The sequence below is a fragment of the Mandrillus leucophaeus genome, unplaced genomic scaffold (genome assembly GCF_000951045.1).
Source record: "Mandrillus leucophaeus isolate KB7577 unplaced genomic scaffold, Mleu.le_1.0 Scaffold218, whole genome shotgun sequence".
NCBI lineage: Eukaryota > Metazoa > Chordata > Mammalia > Primates > Cercopithecidae > Mandrillus > Mandrillus leucophaeus.
Genome location: NW_012102232.1, coordinates 3196782 through 3214247, shown reverse-complemented (window position 1 = coordinate 3214247; position 17466 = coordinate 3196782). Strand labels below are relative to the sequence as shown.

The window sequence follows — 17466 nt, the reverse complement described above, 5'->3', positions numbered from 1 at the left end:
AAAAAAAAAAAAAAAAAAAAGTTAAATTTTTAATATAATGAATTTATCTGTGTTCCCTTTAAAGTTTGTGCTTTTGGTGTCTTAACTAAAAATACTTTTCTATCCTATATGTAGATATGATCCTATATTTTCTTCTAAAAGTTTTAGAATTTTGAATTTCACATAGGGAGTTTAACCCACCTAAATTTATTTTTGTGTGAGGTATAAAGTAGGAATCCATTTTCGTTAGGAATAATCAATTATTCCAACCACATTTATTTAGTATGACAACCCCTCCTTGTTGGCACTTTTAAAGCTGTTATTATTTTAATATCTTATTTTAAAGAAATTGCTGAGAATTTGACAAAACTAACATGGATGGCTATAACTGCACTTGACAATATCTATATGGAGGAGGAGGTGAAATCTCTAGAGAGCACTTAGAATGAATGCTCTCATCCCACCCCACCTACATGTAATTCAGGTTAAATGTGTACGCATCCTAGTAGCTGGAACGTCTGTTTCTAGGTTGTTGTTTCTCTTGGCTGCTTTTCAATTGGATTTCCTCCATCAGATCCCAGGCTTGTCACTACAGCCAGGGTTTGTTAAACATTACCACTGTCCTGCATTAAATAGGAAGGCCAAGACTAAGCTAATAACTTGCCTGCCTTTCCGACCGAGTGATGCTCTCCATGGTCACTTACCATGTGGCCTCCTTGGGAGGGTCCTTTTCTTTATCCATACCTCTGGGTGGAACTGGTTTTCTTTCCTCTTGTTCCTGCAATTGCATGTGAAAAGATGCAGTTCATTGTGGCTTCTCTGGGGCAGCTGTGTGGTGCTTTGCCACTGTCAGAGAGTCAAAGGAATTGCATCTCAAATAACAAACTCGCTGTGTCCTATCTGTGAGAACTCTAAGCGTGATAAGTGATGATTCTCTTTTGTTTTCCTTTTTCCATCCAGTTTTGTAAGCATAGCTGTAAAAAGACCCAACTTTTTAGGAATTGTAGTCATTAAAATCTCATTAGCTTGGTTTTTAACAGAATTCTATTGTTAAAATGCTCAAACTACATCTTCATCTGCCTCTGATTATTTGCCGACTTCTAATTTTAATTATAATATTTGTGTCCACATCTTATCTCCTTTGTCAGACTGTAAACTCCTGGATGACAGGTTCCATGCTTGATTCTTTTTGTGTGTCCTTCCTCCTTCCCAGGTGTGGCACAGTGCTACTTACTGGTTTCTTATAAAGAATGTTACAAAGGAAACGGATGAAGAGATGTACAGGGCAAGGCATGTGGAAAGGTCACAGAGCTTCCATGCACCTCTGGGTGCTCCACCCTCCCGAACTTCCATGTGTTCAGCCATCTGGAAGCTGTTTCACTGGCATTTATCCAATTTGCTTATAGGTGTGGGTCTATTTCCCATCTCCTATTCTGTTGCAATGATCTAGTTCTCTAATTTTTGCAGCTTTATATATGTGTTAGTATTAAAATTCCTTATCTAGTTCTTTCTCTTTAAAAATCTTCTTGTCTATTCCTGGCCTTTGCTTATTTATTAAATTTTAGGATCAATTTGTAAAACTCCAAGAAAATCCTTATTGGAATTGTAATCAATTTGTATGTTACTTATGTGAGGATTGATACCTTTAAAACTGAGTTTTCCTGGGTCTGAATATATACAGCTAACTAGGGAGGTGAAAGATCTCTTCAAGGAGAACCACAAAATACTGCTCAAAGAAATCAGAGATAACACACAAAAAAAATGGAAAAATATTCCATGCTCATGGAAAGGAAGCATCAGTATCATTAAAATGGCCATACTACCCAAAGCAATTTACAGATTCAATGCTATTCCTGTTAAATTACCATTTAGATTCTTCACAGAACTAGAAAAAAACTATTTTAAAGTTCATATGGAACCAAAAGAGAGCCTGACTAGCCAAGGTATGAATACAATAGATCTCTCTATTCAGGTCTTTGGGATTCTTTAAGAATTATTTTCTCCTTAGAGATACTTAGGAATGCTCTTGATTTTTGTGTTTTAATTTTGTATCCAGAAACCTTTCTGAACTCTATTATTTGTTCTCAGTTTGTCTGTAGAACTTTTTGAATTTTTGTTTCAGTAATAAGAAAATTTTAACTCCTTTCCAGATGTTTTACTCTTTGTTTTTTGAAGTCATTGCATTGCATTGCATTGGACCTCTAGCAGAGTGCTGAATGGAATAGATCGTAGTAGACAATAAGAGACATGTATGCCTTTCTCCTGACTTTGATAAGAATGCTTCAGACGATCCTTATCAGCAAAAATGATTTTCTTCTATTCCTGGCTTATTACCTTATTATAAACGAGTGTTGAATCTGTTTAATTTTTTTTGCATCTACTGAGATGATCATATAGCTTTTCTCTGTTAATATGCTAAAAGAATTGGTTATTTCATGAATAGATTTTCTGTTATTGAATTGTACTGGCATTCCTTTGATAAAGCTTACTTAACATGGTATAAATTCATACATGTATTATATGCACTGTTGAGTTCTGTTTGCTAATATTTCACTTAGGACTTCTGTATCTGCATTCATGAATGAGATCTATCTTTAATATTCCCTTCCAGCACTCTCCTTGTTCAGTTGGGTGTCAAAGTTATAGAAGGCTCATAAATGAGTTGGGTTACTTTTCCTCTTTTTTCTCTGCAACTTTATATAAAATAAGAATAACAGTGGTTTTTGTCCCTTGCTGTTCTTGCTTCCAAAGAAATTTCTCCACTGGTTCTAGTCAGTCCTACTTTAGTTAGGTGGGGGAGATTTTTCTTCATGCTTCTGTCCTCACATAGGACTCGGGAATGCATTCAAAGGTAAGCTGTCTGCAGATCAAGTGGCTAGAGTGGGCGCGCAGTGGTCTGTGCATGAAAGCAACTCATCCTTATAGTTTCTTCACACTTCTCCTTGACCATATGGGTCAATAGGTACTCCTCATTTTCTCATTCATTTATATTATTCTTTCTTCCTGTTGACTGGCTACTATTTTCCTTTAAGATAGAGATGCATTCAGGCAAGTGTCTCCTGCAATTATATAAAATCTTCCCTGGTCCCATGACTCTCTTTCTCATTCTTAAATAATAAATAGTCCTATTAGTGTATCGTGGTAGTTCATTAAGATTGTAGCCTCTGGGATGGGCGCCATGGCTCACACCTGTAATCCCAGCAGTTTGGGAGGACAAGGCAGGCAGATCACCTGAGGTCAGGAGTTTGAGACCAGCCTGGCCAACATGATGTAACCCCATCTCTACAAAAAATACAAAAATTAGCTGGGCATGGTGACGCGCGCCTGTAGTACCAGCTACTTGGGAGGCCGAGGCAGGAGATTCACTTGAACCAGGGAGGCAGAGGTTGCAGTGAGTCGAGATTGCACCTCTGCACTCCAGGCTGGGCAACAGAGTCAGACTCTGTCTCAAAGAAAAAGAAGATTGTGGCTTCTGGAACCAGACTGTTCAGATTTAAATCCCAGCTTAACCAGCTATCAACTATATGACCTTGTGTAACTTCTTTGTGCTTCAGTTTCTTCATCTATAAATGTGAGAAATTTTGTATGGTTGGTATGAGAATTAAATGAATGAATATATGTAAAATGTAATTGTTAAAAAGAAGTGCCAGAAAATTCTTAGTAATTATCTATTTAAATATTACTTATTGATTATCCTCTTTATTCTCTGTTCTGTGACTCCTATTATATGAATGCTGAAACTTCTCAATCTACCCTGTACACATCTTAAATGCTTTTTATATGTTCCAAATATTTTTTCCTTTTGAACTGAATTCTGAGTTCCTTAGAACTTTATTCAACATCACTCACTTACTCTTCAACTGTGTCCTGTCTAGAATTTACCCTCAACACAGCATTTTTTATTTCAATGACTATATATTTCCTCAAGTTTTCTAGTTGTCATTTTTATATTTATCTATTCTTGTTTCTTCCATTTTTATAATTTATTATGCTAGACTAATAGAAATTATATCTTTTTAAAATTTATTTGAACATCCTCAACATTTTATTTCTGCGTTGGAGAAAAGTACAAGAGGTAAGGAGAAGAGATCCAAAGTTTTTGCAGCAGTCAAGGGAAATAATACAGTGGCTAGAACTGAAATTAAAGTGACATAGATGGAAAAATTGTACAAATGTGGAGCTATTTAGGAAATAGGCTAGACTGGGCTCAGTGGTTGATTCCATTTACCTATTAGTGGAGAGTGATCTGAGCATAGGGAAGATTGAAAGGTAACACCCTGTGTGCTCCGTTGAGTAAGTAACCAAATGGTGGTATCATTCACTGCGACAAAGAGCGTATAACAAGAAACAGGTCTGAAGAAGAGTTTATTTTTATATATGTCTAATTAAAATGCCCAGAGGCAGTAACATGCTTATTTTAAGGCTTATCAGAGTGCCCTATCAAATTTATTTCACCCAGAGTGGATTCCTATTCTAATTACTTTGTAGCTTGTCTTAGCATTAGATTTCTCTAAATGTATTTTGGAATTATAATTTACAGGCTTGATTAGAGTGTAATTTCCTTTTAGTACCTTTTTCTTTTTTCTCTTTCCTGCCTGTTTTCTCCCATCTTCTCTCTGTATGCACCCCACCCTTTCTAACATTTTTGCAGTTTTACCTGACCACACTGCAGGACCTCATTTCAGGACCAGGATTTGTCATGATTGTTTAGAACTGCTGTCTCATAGTGACATTGACAATATACTGGATAAAGTGATGGAGCCAGCAGGTAGGTCGGCTGAGCTCTTGATTAAAAATTGAATTCTTGTCTTGCTAACTTCCCAGGCCTAAAACTGTTCAAGAGTGATTGTGCTAAGTAGTTGGGGGTGCAGCGGTGGTTGTTCTTCCTTTTCTTTTTTTTTCTTCTTTTGAGACGGAGTTTTGGTCTTTTTGCCCAAGCTAGAGTGCAGTGGCATAATTTCGGCTCACTGCAAACTCCGCCTCCCGGGTTCAAGTGATTCTCCTGCCTCAGCCTGCCAAGTAGCTGGGATTACAGGCATGCACCACCACACCCAGTTAATTTTGTAATTTTAGTAGATACGGGGTTTCGCCATGTTGGCCAGGCTGGTCTCATACTCCTGACCTTAGGTGATCTGCCCACTTCATTCCTGCTCCTTCAGATTTTTATCAGGGAAAATAAATTTTCTTCTATTTCTAGTTTATGACATCTTTCATTATAAATGAGTGTTCAATCTGATATTTTTCTGTATCTACTTAGATGATCATGTTTTATATCTATTAATATGCTAATTTGGTTACTCCATGAATAGATTTTCTGTTACTGAGCTGTACTGGCATTCCTTGGATAGAGTTTACTTAATATGATATAAGTTCATACTTACATTAACTGCATTCACTCTTGATGAGTTCCAGGCCTAGGAAGGTAGTATGACACTAACAAGGCCAGGAGCCTGACAGAGCTCTGCTTAAGTTAAGCACTTCACTTAAGTTCTGCTCAGTATTTTGCAGGGCTGTTTGACTACTTTTGAGTGTGGTGCCTTATTTTTTGTATTTCATAATCTAATTTTGTTTACATGTTTACATGTTATATATTACTGTTACACATTTGGAACAAAGAAATATTTAAGTATAAATTCACTAAGATGTTGTTTTCTTATTTTGAATTTTTAAAATATTGTATTACCTTTGTTCTTGATCAGAGATCTATGTGAAAAACTGGCAAGACAATAGTCTAAACTGAGCTCACTGGTATGAGAGCCAGCCTGTTTTCCACAGTTTACCGCTCAGAGGTAAAGGGCACTCTCACAGAACACCAGTGACATTCTTGTCTCCAAGCCAGTAGCTGTTCTTCTCTCCCCTCAGCCACATTTGCTTTTACTTCCGCCTTACCATGGGGAGTGACGCTCTGACTTTAGGGGAGTTTAGGACTGACTACTCCTCAGGAAACTTGGAAGAGAATTACCTTGCATTACGGAAGGCTTAATGAAAGTCATTTATCTGAGTCCCATCTGAGACCCATCAAAAGATCACCAATGAAAGTTCAGCCAGTAGATTATCTGTGAAGAAACATCTGCAGAAATGGCTTAACACAGATATGCATCTCCACAGGAAGCTCCAGGACTCCTTATAAGAAAATATTTGGCCAAAGTTCAGGATCACTTTTAGAGAAATGCAAAAGCCACCTTTTTCCCTCATTGCAGCCCTAGTACTGCAGAGTTCTGTCAGTTATAATAGAGACTAACCAAAACTTCCTGTGTCCTGGAATGGCCCTACTTCTGGAAAATAGCTCCTCACTTCTGAACGTGACCTTTGCCATTTCTGTGCTCAGTGATCTTGTTTCTGCGTTTTGCGGCCTGTAGGTACAACAGTGGCCTATACAAAAGAGGGAACACTTTCTCCTGCCCTACCCTGGACTTCTCCTTTTCCTTTATCTCCTGGGTAAATTCTCTCTGGAGTTTAGTCATTGTCCCTTTGTTCAAAAAATGTCATGTGCTGGTAGGGAAAAGCAAATATTGAGAACTGCAAAGATCATGCCTGCAAAGTTGCTGGAGATTGTTTGACTGTTCTAAACTGAGTTGTAAACTAGATCACATTCATTGGAAATAAATTAGTGTGGAGCAGATACTTCTGTTTACTGAAATTAGTTCCTACAGGATTTATCCAATAGTATTCCTACTAAAGCTCAGCATAACCATGCTTGAGATACTGTCCACGTATCCTTGATAAAGCACGAGATTCATAAATAGAAGCGCCTATTCCACTATGACCCTGATTTGTGACCATATACTGATATTTAGAAAGCAGAATACACTTCTTTGGAAATTCAGAGTCAGATACTTCTTTAACATTTTCAAAGTGCACTCATCTTGGTGCTAATCCATCTGATTTGTCCACCATAATGGTCAGGTAGGATCAACCGAGTTCAGATATTGATCTGTCATCATGTAGGACTTCATAAAGATAATAGGAGGATGAATTCAGATGATTTTAATGGAATTAAACTATTGGAATTGAGAGATGGATGCTCTGGAATGAGGATTATATAGTTTACTAAACGTATAAATATATAAAATAAACTACTAGTAATATACAGTGGAGGTCTGATAACCTTTCTGTTGTAGTTCACTAATGAAGAAATGAGAATCCTTAATCAGAGTGGCTAATCGAATGGTCTGTTATTTAGTCTTCCTAGTTCCATTTTTACCCTGTGCGGCCAGCAGAGATTCATCTTGCCCTTATTTCAAGCCCTTAGTTTTGTTCTCTAATAATGCGGTTGCCTGGAATTTCTCAGTTGGTTTCTGTGAAGCTTTGCCTTGCTCAGTGTGCTCTGTGGAATGCTGACTGCCTGCTTTTCTTGTTAACCCATGGGAACTGTGAGACATTGCAGGCCTTTGATTTTCTTTAAGTGAATGAGGTCCCTGACTTGGAGACAGAAGGGGAGTCATAATCAGGCAGGAATGCTTCTCAATTGTGGTGAATTTTTAAAATGTCTCCTTCATAGGGCAGAATTTTTCTGCCTAAGACTGTTAAACATTCTTTAAGTGCCTTATTTAAGCATTTCTTATATAAATTCTTATGTTACCCGTAACCATGACAGTTAACTTATGAACTTATGTAACAGTTCATTGGCATTTCAGGGAGAGAAAAAGTAGTGGCTTGGAGTTTTACTGATGTGAGAGGTATGGGTTTCAACAAATGATGATAGTAAAATAAGATCTTATTATCTAATATACATTCAATATTTGTAGTTATTGAAGTCAATGTCAATGTTCTTTTGAGCTAGCAAATAAAAATGAATTGTGTAACAAGGGTCTAGTTGCTTGTAGGAAGGAGTTTACATCACAGGAGTATGAAAACTAGGGCTTTAGTGAATTGACTGAGTTGAGTTTGCTTTATTCCCTAGTCTCAGTGTGTGAAGCCAACCCTGATCTTACAAGGTGCAGGAAGCAGAATTTTAGAGGGAGTTAATATTCATGATTGGATGAGTGGGTTACAGAGAGGCTTTGGATTCAGGTTCCAAAACTTTTCTCAAGGTCCCTCTGTGTGCATTCAGCATAGTACCAGGACTTAGGGTACATCGTGGGCATATGAGGATGCATACATACATCATTTTGTCCTCACAACAACCCTATACTATAATCTTTTGCCATCATGAAGATGAGGACAAGGAAACTGAGGCTTGAGAAGGTTAGTAGGATTGTCCATGATCACTCAGTAAGTAAACGTTAAAAGCAGGATTCAAAACCAGTTCCAGTTTTGATGGTGCTGTTGATGCTGTGATTGTTTTTGATCACACACACATACACACACACACAAACACCCGCACACTTCAATGTGTTTGAGCTTCTATAGTCATGAGACGCAAGCTGTCTTTGACAAAGCCTTCATTATGAAGGATGGATTTGAATTCATAGAGCATGAAAACAAGTGAAGAAACCAAGAGATCCAGAAAGAAAAAAGGTAAATATTTAGTGGGAACCGAAATTGAAAGTTGGCTAAGAATGGACTCATTGACAAGAGAGATGGATATACAATTCCTACACTTCTCTTCTTCCTGTGAAGTGAATGTTTGCTACTTGTTTAGGAGAACTGTAAGTGACAAGCTCTCTATTGAGTCACAGGATTGTTATCATTTTTTGTTATTAAAATCAATGTTATGTCTAATTTGGGGAGGATTATAATTTATATGCTAATGTGCAATTGAACTTGTACTGGTATCATTCTCACTTAAATGGTTATTTTAAAAAGGAGACCTTACCAGTATTTTAAAGACTGCGTCTACAATGCCTTGAAACTTTCACATGCTGTAATTAAATGTTCACTGTCTTAGGTATCTAATCTTAAGTTTATACATAATAGGAAATACTATAATTTTTGCCATAAGTCATTACAATGAGCTATGTCTTCAATTGTTTTATCTAAGTCTTTCAGTTGTCTAAACTGAATTTTTGAATCAAATTAAATTAACCATAACAAATTCCATCGATTTTATAATCTCGATATTGAATTGAGAAAATGATTAGCTATGTCATTGCTTGTTCCTTATATTGAGGCATAATTTTTATTCAAGATGAGTACTCCTGTTTAAATTACAGGAAGACAGTTCTTTCAAAGGCACTTAGTTGACCTTTCACTGCTAGCATCCGATGAGATTTAGTAAGTATTTACTGCTGCATGGCAACGTTCTGGTTGTTACATGGGGAAAGGCATTCAGAATGGTCTGGAAATAACATTTTGAATTTAGTTCTCATATATTTTGGAATGCGACTGATTTTTACTTTGTGTCTTTTGAAGTAAGTGCTTCCAGATAAACAGTTAACTTAGTGCTGTGGCAACATACTGATTGACTGGCATCCTTAATTAGCTGGAATTTCTTTTGGGACTATATTTAGTATAGAAGAGAAAGGGAAAAATAGCAAGCCAAATAAAAAGCCAATATCAATTATCTTTCTTTAATTTCCAGGGAAAGATCAAAGTCACATAGACTTAGCTGAACGTGTTGTATTTCCTGCATTTGCAGTGTCAATGATGATAACTGCTCTTAAAAGGGTGACTGATTCAAACCCCCTCCACAAGAGATACTACAATATCCTATGTCAAAGAAAGATTTTGTTATTTCAGTAATTGATTTTCAGAGTTAATGAGTGTGTCACTGAAGAGGAATAGTTTGGGATTTTTACTGCAAAGGAGATATCACCAGTTAGGGACCCAGCAGGAAACAGCTAGCACAGTCAAGCTGACAACCTTGCCTACTTTCAAAGATACGGGTAGGGTTTAGGGAAATTAGGAAAGGTAATTTATTGCCCCTGCCCATTAACAGTGGAGGGTCAGGGGAATCAGGCTACCATCCCTAGGCCTAAAGAACTAAGGGGAAGGAGCAGTTAAACAAAGAGATAGTGCCTTCATTTCCCAAATCTCATGGGAAGCCACAGCAATTCACAGGATGAGCTTCTTGAGGTTGAGAGCAGGGAAGAGAAGTGGGCACAGTGGATCTGGAGGGAAAACAGAAGAACTATAGCACAAGAGAAGAGAACATGAAAAATCAATACAATCCATCATGGTTGGACTATAGCAAGCCAAGCTCAATTGCAGCTCTGGGTCCTGACTGGAGGAAAGAAGAAAGCTCACATTTATTGAGTGTTCTTTCCATTACTCATGGTATATAACAAACCACCCCTAAATTAGTATAGTAAAACACCCACCCCTTTATTATGCCACAGATCCTGTGGGTCAGAAATTGAGACAGGACACGCTGGGTATGCTGTGCCTCTGTTCCACTATGTTTGACACCTTGGCTAGGAAGACTTAAATGCCTGGGGGCTTGAACCATCTGAATGCTCTTTTATTCATGTGACTGGCACCTGAGCCAGTTGATCCAAGGGCTAGATTCATCTGGGACTGACTGTCGACCTACATGTGGCCATTCCAAGGGCGCTGAGTTTCCCCAATGTGGTAGCTGGAGTGTCCTGAGAGTGAGACACAGATGCAGCGGATGAAATTGCTTGGCCTTTTCTAATCTGGCCTCTGAAGTCACACAGCATCACTTCCGCATTTAGTTCAAGGCCAGAGGAATTAGACTCAGTGTCTCAGCGAGGGATGACAAGGTCATGTTGTAGAAGAGCATGCTGAACGGGAGAATATTATTGCAGCCACCTTTGGAAAATATGAGCTGCCACGTGCGCACTCACGAAGGCAATATGAACTAGTATCATTTTGAAACATTCTGACAATCGTTGCAACAAACCATTTTCTAGGTTAACCATAAAATTATATTAACCAGATCCTTTCATTATCCAAGGTTTCCAATGATTAAACTTTGTCTTCCCTTTATGGAGCATCACTTTTAAAATGTAAGAGATACTTCCAGGATAAACTAGCTGAGCTTCCTGCCCTCCAACAGCGTGAATATCACTGTTCTCATTTTCCCACAGACTAAACCCAGTGTTGTGTAGAAGGGAAAGTAGGGACTAGAACTCAGGACCCTTGGATTCTATTTACTTTCTTTTTTTTATCATTTAACCAGAAATAGATAAGAAATGAATCAATAAATTAAATTTTACCAAATGAACACACAAGCATCAGATGAGAAAGAAGCACTTGGCCAGGTATTGCTATCCTGTAACGTCAGGGAAGTCGACCTACTGGGTTGGGGCCCTCATTGGAAGATTGGGCTTAGCTTGGTACTTGGCACATACAAGGGCTGTCGTATATAAGAATGCAGTTGCCGAGAGAAGAGTAATGGTCACCAGGACCATTAATGTCAGTGGAGAAACTCTGACACATAGTTATCCCTTTTCCTTTTGCTCTTGATGACATTTGCCTGGCCTATCCGTTCATCTCCCAGCTGGTGCAGTGGATTGACCTATGCAATGTTACGAACTTTCCGAAGGGGATTTTATGTAAGGTTTTGTGCCATTCTGGAGACAGGAACACTAAGCACACTTATCTTTGCTATTCATGCACAGATACAAGCCTTTGGGGAATGTTTCCAACCTGTTACAGTCATCTGACAGTCCTTTTCATGTTTTGACATCAAGAATTTGCCAAACCACCCAAGCTTTAATGAAACTTCTAAGCAGCTAAACTTCTTTTTTCCCCACTCTCCAATGGCAGATGCATGTTAGCTTCTCTGATGTCAACGATCCAACTCTCTATTCCACTGACATCTGTTAGTTGAGAAAGCCTGAGTGGTTGAAGGTTTACTTTCCTATTGAAAACACAATTTTCTCAAAAAAAAAAAAGTTCTTTTTTAAAGGATTTACTTACTGTTTTGCAACTCCCTCTGACACCTTTTTAAGTGACAAGATGCCATCTGGCATCAGGGGGATTTGGCTGAAGCGAGTCCATGCTGAGGGAGCGCGAGGTGGTGGGTGGTAGGACAGCAGGCTCCAGGTCAGTCCTGCCAGCTGTGTGGCTGTGGGAAAGCCCCTCAGTGTCCTCGGCGGTAAAGTGAAGAGGTGATCAGCTCACTGGATTGCTCAGGGCCTTTCCAGTTCTGGAGTTCTGTACACCAATGAGCCCACACAAGGTCTAGACATCCTGAGAGCTCAGGGTGCCAGCCTTTGTACAGATTGCTCTGCCTTTCAGGGATCTTACTTAGTCTTTAGTATTCTCACCCAATATTTCACATGTCACATTGAAGCACTAGCCCGTACAAGGGAGATGCTGAGTTACTTCTTCACTGCGCCTTCACTTCAGTCCATGACAGTCTGGCCTTTCCTCTACGTTCCCTTGCTAATGATGTCCTAGTTATCAAAGTCAGTGGTCCTTTCCCTTTCTCAACCTTTGTGACTTCACTGTGCCTCAGTTTCTTCACCTGTCAGATAATGATAATGATGGTGCTGAACTCATTGGGTTGTTGAGAGGTTTGGGTTATTATACATCATAATAGATAACAGGTAATATATTAATGATATAAATACACATAGTTTAGAACAATGCCTGGGACAAGGCGTCATTTGCCTATAGACTCTGTGTGAGTCCCTTACTGGCACTAACTATCTGGTCTCTGAAGGCAGCAGGATTATCAATCCTTGCTATGAAATCCCTGTATTTTAAAAAACATAACATCTCAAACTTCACAACATTATTTTAAATTGTATTTCAGCCTCTAAGAGTTTACCGACCTCAACTAATATAAAGATACCTGTCTCTTCTATCCTTTAATTAAGCTAATAATGTAGCAATTGCCTCGTAACACCTGTTGATGACATCTACTTTCATTATTAGTAGCAGTAGTATTTTGGAGATGGAGTCTCGCTCTGTCACCCAGGCTGGAGTGCAGTGGCACGATCTCAGCTCACTGCACCGTTCGCCTCCTGGGTTCAACCGATTCTCCTGCCTTAGCCTCCCAAGTAGCTGAGATGACAGGAGCCCACCACCATGGTTGGCTAATTTTTGTATTTTTAGTTGAGACAGGATTTCACCATGTTGGCCAGGCTGGTCTCGAACTCCTGACCTCAGGTGATCCACCTGCCTCTGCCTCCCAAAGTGCTGGGATTACAGGTGTGAGCCACTGCGCCCAGCCTACTTTCATTATTTAAATCTCGTTTGTTTTCCATCTGGCATGTGTGTGTTAGTGTCGTCTCCACGCCTGGAATGTAATCTGTGGAACAGACTTTACCTCCTACCTCTATGACCTGCAGTTTTTCCTAGGCAAGCTCTCCTCCTCCCCTTGCCAGTTGCAGCATGAGGGTGAATCACAAGAGGTTCCCATTCTTCATCCCTTCTTTAAAAACCAAGTAACTTTTGAACAACTTTCCCATCAGCCGTCAGCATGATCGTTGACATGGTCAGGCACCTCACCTGACCATGAGCATGTGGGCTCAGGATTCAATACATGTGAATCTTTCTGTCCGACCCCCAGGTATCCGCCGCCAGACTGCCCATTGCATAAAGAAGGGCCGTGGGATGGTGAAAGCTACATTCTGTGACCCGGAAACACAGCCCAATGGGAGACAGAAGAAGTGCCATGAAAAGGCTTGTCCACCCAGGTAACCATCGCTAACAGCTGGAGCTCTGTGTGTCTGCCTACAGTGATGTCTGACTCAAGAGTGACCCAATGCTTGCTGATAAATAATGTGTGGCTTTGTTACTTGGATAAACACAAAAACGCTGTTAGAAGTTTCTGTGGCTATGCTGTTGGAGCCTGTGGCAAGCTGTGAGGACATATTCTCCCAAGAGCAGTATTTTCACAAGGTGATGTGTTCTGTGTTTAATTATTTGGCAAGACTAAGTGCCAAAGCATTGGTGAAGAGAATGCTAAGTGGATCACGCAAAAGTAGTTTCACTAATAGAGTTGTCTTTTCCAAGGACTTTACCAGTGCAACTCCAGCCTTCAGACGAAAGTTTGGCACCTTCTAATCACAGTGCCCACTTGTACTTCAGGCTGCCCAGAAGACGGGGCTCAGAGAGCAGGTTTTCCCAACCTCGACGTTACTGACATGTGGGGCTAGCTGACTCTTTGTGTGGGGGGCTGCCTTGTGAATTGCAGGAGGCTTAGCAGCATTACTGGCCTGTGTTTACTTAGATGCTGGTAGAACTCCCTCCCTCCCAATCCAGGCTATGACAACTAAAAATGTCTGCAGACATTGACAGATATCCACTACAGGGTAAAATCATCCTCAGTTGACAGTCACTGTTATAGAGATATTCAGCAATATTCAGGGTATTGTTAACCACATTGGTTCAAGAGATTGGGATCCTAGAAGGTAGTTGGGATGTTATTATGCCAGGCTTATGTTTAAAGAGAGAGAGAGAGAAAAGAAAGGAAAAAGAAAAAGGAGGAAGAAGGAGAAGAAGAAAAGAAGGAGGGAAAGAGGGAGAGGAAAGAGGAAGAAAGGAAGGAATATTGGTTGATTTCCAGGAAGTATCTTCATTCTCTGGCGACCTTAAACAGGGATGTATTTATGTTGCAGAGTCCAGCAAGCGTTCATCCCAGTTCTACGCAGACATACTATGAGGCATTTAAACAATGGGGAGACTCACTGGTATCATAAATCAAACAGGTGACAGGGCGGATTCTAAAGAAGAGCTAGAATGTGACAAATATCCAAGAACTAGGTTAGAAAGAAGAGTCAAGACAAGACTCTTGTCCTGAAAAAACCGATGTCAGTCTCTTAGCGGTCCAAACTGGCAGGACCCAGAGGCCAGGGTATTCTCAACTCAGAGAGAGGTTTATTTTCTCTTCTGTTCTGTGGCTTTTTCTAGGTAGGAGCTGGACCCCACCACTATTGAAGCAGGATAGCAATGTGTCATCGCCTCGCCTTGCTCTAACTCCTTCCTGTGGCTCTTTTGCCAGGAAGAACTAGAAATGACAAGGGAAGATAAGGCTAGCACTAGGTTTTATATGAAATTGCAGTTATGTTACTTTCTCAAGGAAGAATGAGCCAGGAAAGAGAGCCTTTCTTAGAGCTAGTCCATCGCCTACTACTCCACAGAATTCATGAATTGTGAGATTTTTGACTCCTGAGAATGTTAATTAGCATAATATAATACTTACAGGTTCAATTTCTGAAAATGCGCTCTCAAGTAGGATATGATAAGCTAAGTAGAATTCTATGAAACATTCAGATATAATGGTTGTATTAGTCCTTTCTCACACTGCTAATAAAGACATACCCGAGACTGGATAATTTGCAAAGAAAAAGAGGTTTCATGGACTCACAGTACTAAGTGGCTGGGGAGGCCTCACAATCATGGCAGAAGGCGAGAAGCCTATCTTACATGGCTACAGACAAGACAGAACGAGAGCTAAGTGAAAGGGGTTTGCCCTAATAAAGCCAACAAATCTTGTGAGACTTATTCAGTAGCACGAGAACAGTATGGGGCAATGTGCCCCCGTGATTCAATTATCTCCCACCGGGTCCCTCCCACAACGTGTGGGAATTATGGGAGCTACAATACAAGCTGAGATTTGGGTGGGGACACAGCCAAACCATATCAATGGCCAGTTTACAAAAGTCCTTTTTATTTACGACTGCATTTTAGCTTCTACAGATATTTATGAAATAGTCATAAGACAGGGTATGGGTATTACTCTGAGGTGCTATATGAGGAGATAAAGGTTCAGAGAAATTTGATGCCATACCCTAGGGGAAATGGCTGCAGAGAAAACTAGCACTTCTTTTTTTACATTTTACTTTAAGTTCTGGGATACATGTGCAGAACGTGCAGGTTTGTTCCATAGATGTACATGTGCCATGGTGGTTTGCTGCATCTAGGTTTTAAGCCCCACATGCATTAGGTATTTGTCCTAATGCTCTCCCTCCCCTTGCCCCCCAACCTCCTACAGGCCCCAGTGTGTGATGTTCCCATCCCTGTGTCCATGTGTTGTTGTTCAACTCTCACTTATGAGTGAGAACATGAAGTGTTTGGTTTTCTGTTCCTGTATTAAAAACTAGTACTTTTTAAGAACCCACTATTTTTCAAGCTGTTTCCACACAACCATATCATTTAAACATGTAAGCAACCCTAATTCTTAGATACATTTATGCTTATTATACAAATGAAGACTCTAAAGCCTTCACAAAAATTTTCCTCGGTCACTTAGCTACAAGTTTTCGAGTCGGGATTTGAACCCAGATCTGTCTGCTCTGCTGCCTCTGTATGTGCTGCTACACCATGCTGCTGCCTAGGATCTCAGGATAAGCCGGTTTCAGTGCTAGAACCAGAATCCCCTACATTTAAACTATTTGTCTCACATTAAAACACAATAAAAATGTTATGAATGCGCAGAAAAGGCTGACTCCAAAACTAAGTCATGCCTCCAGGTCCAAGCGATTCTCCTGCCCCAGCCTTCTGAGTAGCTGGGATTACAGGCGCATGCCACCACATCTGGCTAATTTTTGTATTTTTAGTAGAGATTGGGTTTCACCATGTTGGCCACACTGGTCTCAAACTCCTGACCTCAAGTGATCCACCCGCCTTAGCCTCTGCAAGTGCTGGGATTGCAGGCATGAGCCCACGTGCCTGGCGATTTGCTTTTTTAAGAACAAATAATAAACTAATATTATTTGTTTTTGCAAACTTAGTTCACTAGTTTCCTTGTATATGAGTTTCAAGCTGCAATATCTTCTTCTGTCACCTAATTTCCATGATCTCTGAAAAGTTCATACCCATCACTGAGACCTGTCATTTCTTTTCCCACAAAATTTCCTGTGCAAGGTTTAATCTTATTTATTTCTTCAGTAAATCTTCAGTAAATAAGAAATTTCTTCAGTAAATAAGAAAAAATCTTATTTTTTCTTCAGTAATATCTTGTTTTTACAGCCAATTTCAACATTCTGTGTTCTTCCCCAAAGGAGTATTTGAGACAGATTTTTTTAAGATTTAATAAAAACTTTTGATTAAACATAAAAAAAATGTATTACATAGCCAATGGCTTTCAGGATGAAAGCCTTATAGAGCATGTTCCAGGAGAGAGAAGGCTGTCAAGAAAGAAATTCTTTGAAATTTTAATATATCTGATTCCAGAAAGAGGTTATTTGAGTCCCTTCTCCCTACTGACTTCTCTCTGAACTTTGGTTTTCAGAAAAGCAAAACTCTGCTAGGTCACAGCTGTGGTGGTGCCTAGCATATCCGAAGTACTCAATAAACCTCTGACAGTGATTTTTTAAAACTGTGGCAGCTATATGTAGGTTTCAGTCCACAGAATAATGGTATATGACTTAAATCGAGGTTTCTCAACCTCAACACTATTGCTGCTTTGAGCTGGATAGTTTTTTGTTGTGGGAAGCTGTCTCGTGCCAATGTAGGAGGTGTAGCAGTATCCCTGGACTGTATCCACTAGATGCCAATAGCAACCCACCCCCACTTCCCTGTCACCACCGATTTGTGATGATGAAAAATGTCTTCGGACATTCCAGGGGAAGCTGCAGAAATCTCTGCTGATTGAGACTTTCTGATCTAAATGAAAGGAATGAGACACTGAGACTGGGAAAAGCCCATGAAAGAGGGAAAAAGGACTGAGCATGATGTGTGTAGGGG

General features: G+C 39.7%; 1 protein-coding gene across 1 annotated transcript in view; it reads left to right on the top strand.

Annotated features, from left to right (window-relative positions):
• LOC105540271 (A disintegrin and metalloproteinase with thrombospondin motifs 12) overlaps positions 1 to 17466 on the top strand; it is a 234964-nt gene that overhangs the window by 153703 nt on the left and 63795 nt on the right. Inside the window, exon 16 of the mRNA XM_011980815.1 lies at positions 13346 to 13472. Within this exon, the coding sequence (XP_011836205.1) occupies positions 13346 to 13472 (127 nt within the window). The remainder of the gene's footprint in view (positions 1 to 13345; positions 13473 to 17466) is intronic.